At 50.2% G+C, this 3,461-nt stretch overlaps 1 protein-coding gene across 3 annotated transcripts in view; it reads left to right on the top strand.

Annotated features, from left to right (window-relative positions):
• Positions 1–3,097, top strand: part of adar (adenosine deaminase RNA specific) — a 92,992-nt gene extending 89,895 nt beyond the window's left edge. For all 3 annotated transcript variants that reach the window (XM_043684003.1, XM_043684002.1, XM_043684001.1), the window contains exons 14-15: positions 97–224; positions 2,185–3,097. In XM_043684003.1, coding sequence (XP_043539938.1) covers positions 97–224; positions 2,185–2,425 — 369 coding nt within the window. In that variant the 3' untranslated portion in view covers positions 2,426–3,097. The remainder of the gene's footprint in view (positions 1–96; positions 225–2,184) is intronic.
• Positions 3,098–3,461: the final 364 nt, after the last annotated feature.

Genomic DNA, 3,461 nt, shown 5'->3' with positions numbered 1-3,461 from the left:
CTCCCCCGTGCTCCGTCTCGCCCACTTGCTCCGCCTCACCCACTTGCTTACCCACATGCCCCCTCCTTGGATTGAAGGATTGCTTTCTGCTTGCAGATTGGCCGGGTTAGTGTCTACGACTCAACGCGACAGACTGGGAAAACAAAAGAATCGAGCGTCAATTGGTCTTTGGCAGATGGAGCAGAAGTGGAAGTTTTGGATGGAACCAAAGGAAAAGTTGATGGGTAATTTAAACAGCCAGCCCCTGGCATGATTGAAACATTAGGCATTGTGACATTGCTGACTAGAACCAGGAGGTGATGGCGTAGTGGTGTTCTTGCTCGTCTGTTTATCCAGAAACCCAGGTAGTAACTGGGGACCCGGGTTCAAATCCCACCACGGCAAATGGTTCAATTTTAAATCAATTTTTTAAAAATCTGGAATTGAGAGTCTAATGATGACCACAAATTCATTGCCAATTGTCAGGAAAAATCCATCTGGTTCATGAATGTCTTTTATGAAAGGAAACAGCCACCCTTACTACACGTGACTCCCAGACTGTCTGTAACATGGTCAACTCTTAGCTGCCCTCTGGGCAATTACGGCTGGGCAGTAATAAATACTGGCCTAACCCGCAACGCCCACATCCTGTGAATGAAATTTTTTTTTTTAGAAGTTCCATCTTCCATTGGGAATTATTCTAGCTCATCAGAGTTCAGTACCTCTTGTTCACAGCTAAATGGACACCCAAGACTCATGGTACAGGGTTACACAAAAGGATCAATGAGGAACTCTGAGCTCACTCCTTCAGTACTGGCCATGAGCAGGTCATCCTGGACTGTGTGCTCAGTCTCTGGAGGAGCACTTGAGATCCTGGCTCAGGGAAGCAGGGGTCTGTACCCACAGAGCCCATGGTCAAGACTGACCCAATCAGAGCACAAACCACCAATGGAGGTCACCTGGATGGGTCAGGGCACTGGATGCTGTCATTCAAACTGCAAGGGCTTCGTAAAATTATACTATCCCTAAAGAGGATCCCACCCAGACCCACCACCCCACCCTATCTCTGTAACCCTGCATTCCCTATAGCCAATCAACACTAACCTGCACATCCCTGGGCACTATGGGACAATTTCCCATGGCCAACCCACCCTAACCTGCACATCCCTGGGCACTATGGGACAATTTCCCATGGCCAATCCACCCTAACCTGCACATCCCTGGGCACTATGGGACAATTTCCCATGGCCAATCCACCCAACCTGCACAATCCCTGGGCACTATGGGACAATTTCCCATGGCCAATCCACCCTAACCTGCACATCCCTGGGCAGTATGGGACAATTTCCCATGGCCAATCCACCCTAACCTGCACATCCCTGGGCACTATGGGACAATTTCCCATGGCCAATCCACCCTAACCTGCACATCCCTGGGCACTATGGGACAATTTCCCATGGCCAATCCACCCTAACCTGCACATCCCTGGGCACTATGGGACAATTTCCCATGGCCAATCCACCCTAACCTGCACATCCCTGGGCACTATGGGACAATTTCCCATGGCCAATCCACCCTAACCTGCACATCCCTGGTCACTATGGGACCATTTCCCATGGCCAATCCACCCTAACCTGCACATCCCTGGGCACTATGGGACTATTTCCCATGGCCAATCCACCCTAACCTGCACATCCCTGGGCACTATGGGACTATTTCCCATGGCCAATCCACCCTAACCTGCACATCCCTGGGCACTATGGGACTATTTCCCATGGCCAATCCACCCTAACCTGCACATCCCTGGGCACTATGGGACAATTTCCCATGGCCAATCCACCCTAACCTGCACATCCCTGGGCACTATGGGACAATTTCCCATGGCCAATCCACCCTAACCTGCACATCCCTGCACACTATGGGACAATTTCCCACGGCCAACACACCCTAACCTGCACATCCCTGGGCACTATGGGACAATTTCCCATGGCCAATCCACCCTAACCTGCAGATGTTTGGACTGTGGGAAGCAACCAGAGGAAACCCATGCAGACACAGGGAGAATGTGCAAACTCCACAAAGCCACCTGAAGGTGAAATCGAACCTGGGTCTCCATGCCGTGAGGCAGCAGTCCTAACCACTGAGCCACCGTGGCATGTTGATTCTCTTTTTTTTTTATTGTTGTCTTCTCTCCCACCCCGTCAGGCCTCAGCTGGATGTGTCCCGGGTCTCTAAGATCAACCTGTACGATCTGTTCCGGCAGCTGTGCAAGAAGAACAATCGACAGGATCTGCTGGCGATGGCCTCCTACTCTGACGCCAAGGCAGCGGCTGCAGACTTCCAGAACGCGCGCACTCTGTTCGTCAAAGCGCTGGAGCAGATGAACTATGGTAACTGGATCCAGAAACCTCTGGAAGAGAAGAGCTTCATGAACAGTGAAGCGTAATTTCCTGCCTCAGGGTTTGGTAGGGGTGGGGGGGGGGGGGGGGTTTACAGGAGGGGCAGCAATTCTGTACAGTGGTTGTAGAGAATTTAAAACAAAACTCCGAAAACCTTTTTAAAAAAAAATCTATTACCATATAATTCCCGACATTCCTTTATAAATCTGTCGAATGTTTATAATCGAATGTAGTTTAAAAAAAAATAATGTAGAATTGATTTTAAAAAAAACAAAGTCTTTTAAAGCTAAGGAGTAGAGAGATTGTTGAGGGTGGGAGCCTCTTTCATACAAAAGCCCCCACAACGGCCGAGGGGGTTGAACGTTCCTCTCGGGAAGGAGGTTGGAGACTCAGTCTCGGCATGGCATTGTCATACCTCAGTCCCTGTATGTTATTGGACCAACTGCATGACTCTGGGGTGGGGGGAAAAAAGGGGTGGAAAGCAGGAGGTAGATGGATTGAAACAAACCCCTTGCTGGCACACTGTGGTCATCTCGGCCGTCCACTTTGCCGGCTTCCTGCTCTGTTTCCACCCCATGCCCCTGAGACCCCGCCTGCATGCCTAGCAGCTTCGAGACTCCAGTTACATATCCCGTGCTCACATTCGGGTTACGGAGCAAACAAGAGTTCCGCCAGGACCCACTTCCCTCCCCATCTTGAATACGGGCAAGAAGGCTCTCTTTAAAAGAAATGTATTCCCGTGCTCGCCTCCTATTTTTTTTGTTTTGGAGAGCGATCTGTGCAATGTCGGCACGGCAACCTGGTTTTTTTTCCCCACCCGCGTTACATTTCCACGTCCAACAAACTGAAACACACTCCAGCTCAGGTTTCAGACTCTGCCCTCCATCCCCAGTTGCAGGACTGGCTGTGTTCCTCGGACAAGCCGGGAGGAATCCTCCCAGTTGACAGGACAGAATTAATGTGCATGCGCACAAGGATTGGGTGTGAATTTCTTCACTTCCTGTTCTGACTACCCATGTGTGGTTCCATGCCCTGCTTTTTTAAAATGAAATAACACCTAATAGAGCAAGGTCAGCTACCTGT

Source organism: Chiloscyllium plagiosum, chromosome 51 (assembly GCF_004010195.1).
Source record: "Chiloscyllium plagiosum isolate BGI_BamShark_2017 chromosome 51, ASM401019v2, whole genome shotgun sequence".
In the NCBI taxonomy this organism is placed as follows: domain Eukaryota; kingdom Metazoa; phylum Chordata; class Chondrichthyes; order Orectolobiformes; family Hemiscylliidae; genus Chiloscyllium; species Chiloscyllium plagiosum.
The sequence above is the reverse complement of the archived record's forward strand: the minus strand, read 5'-3'. Positions and strand labels throughout refer to the sequence as shown.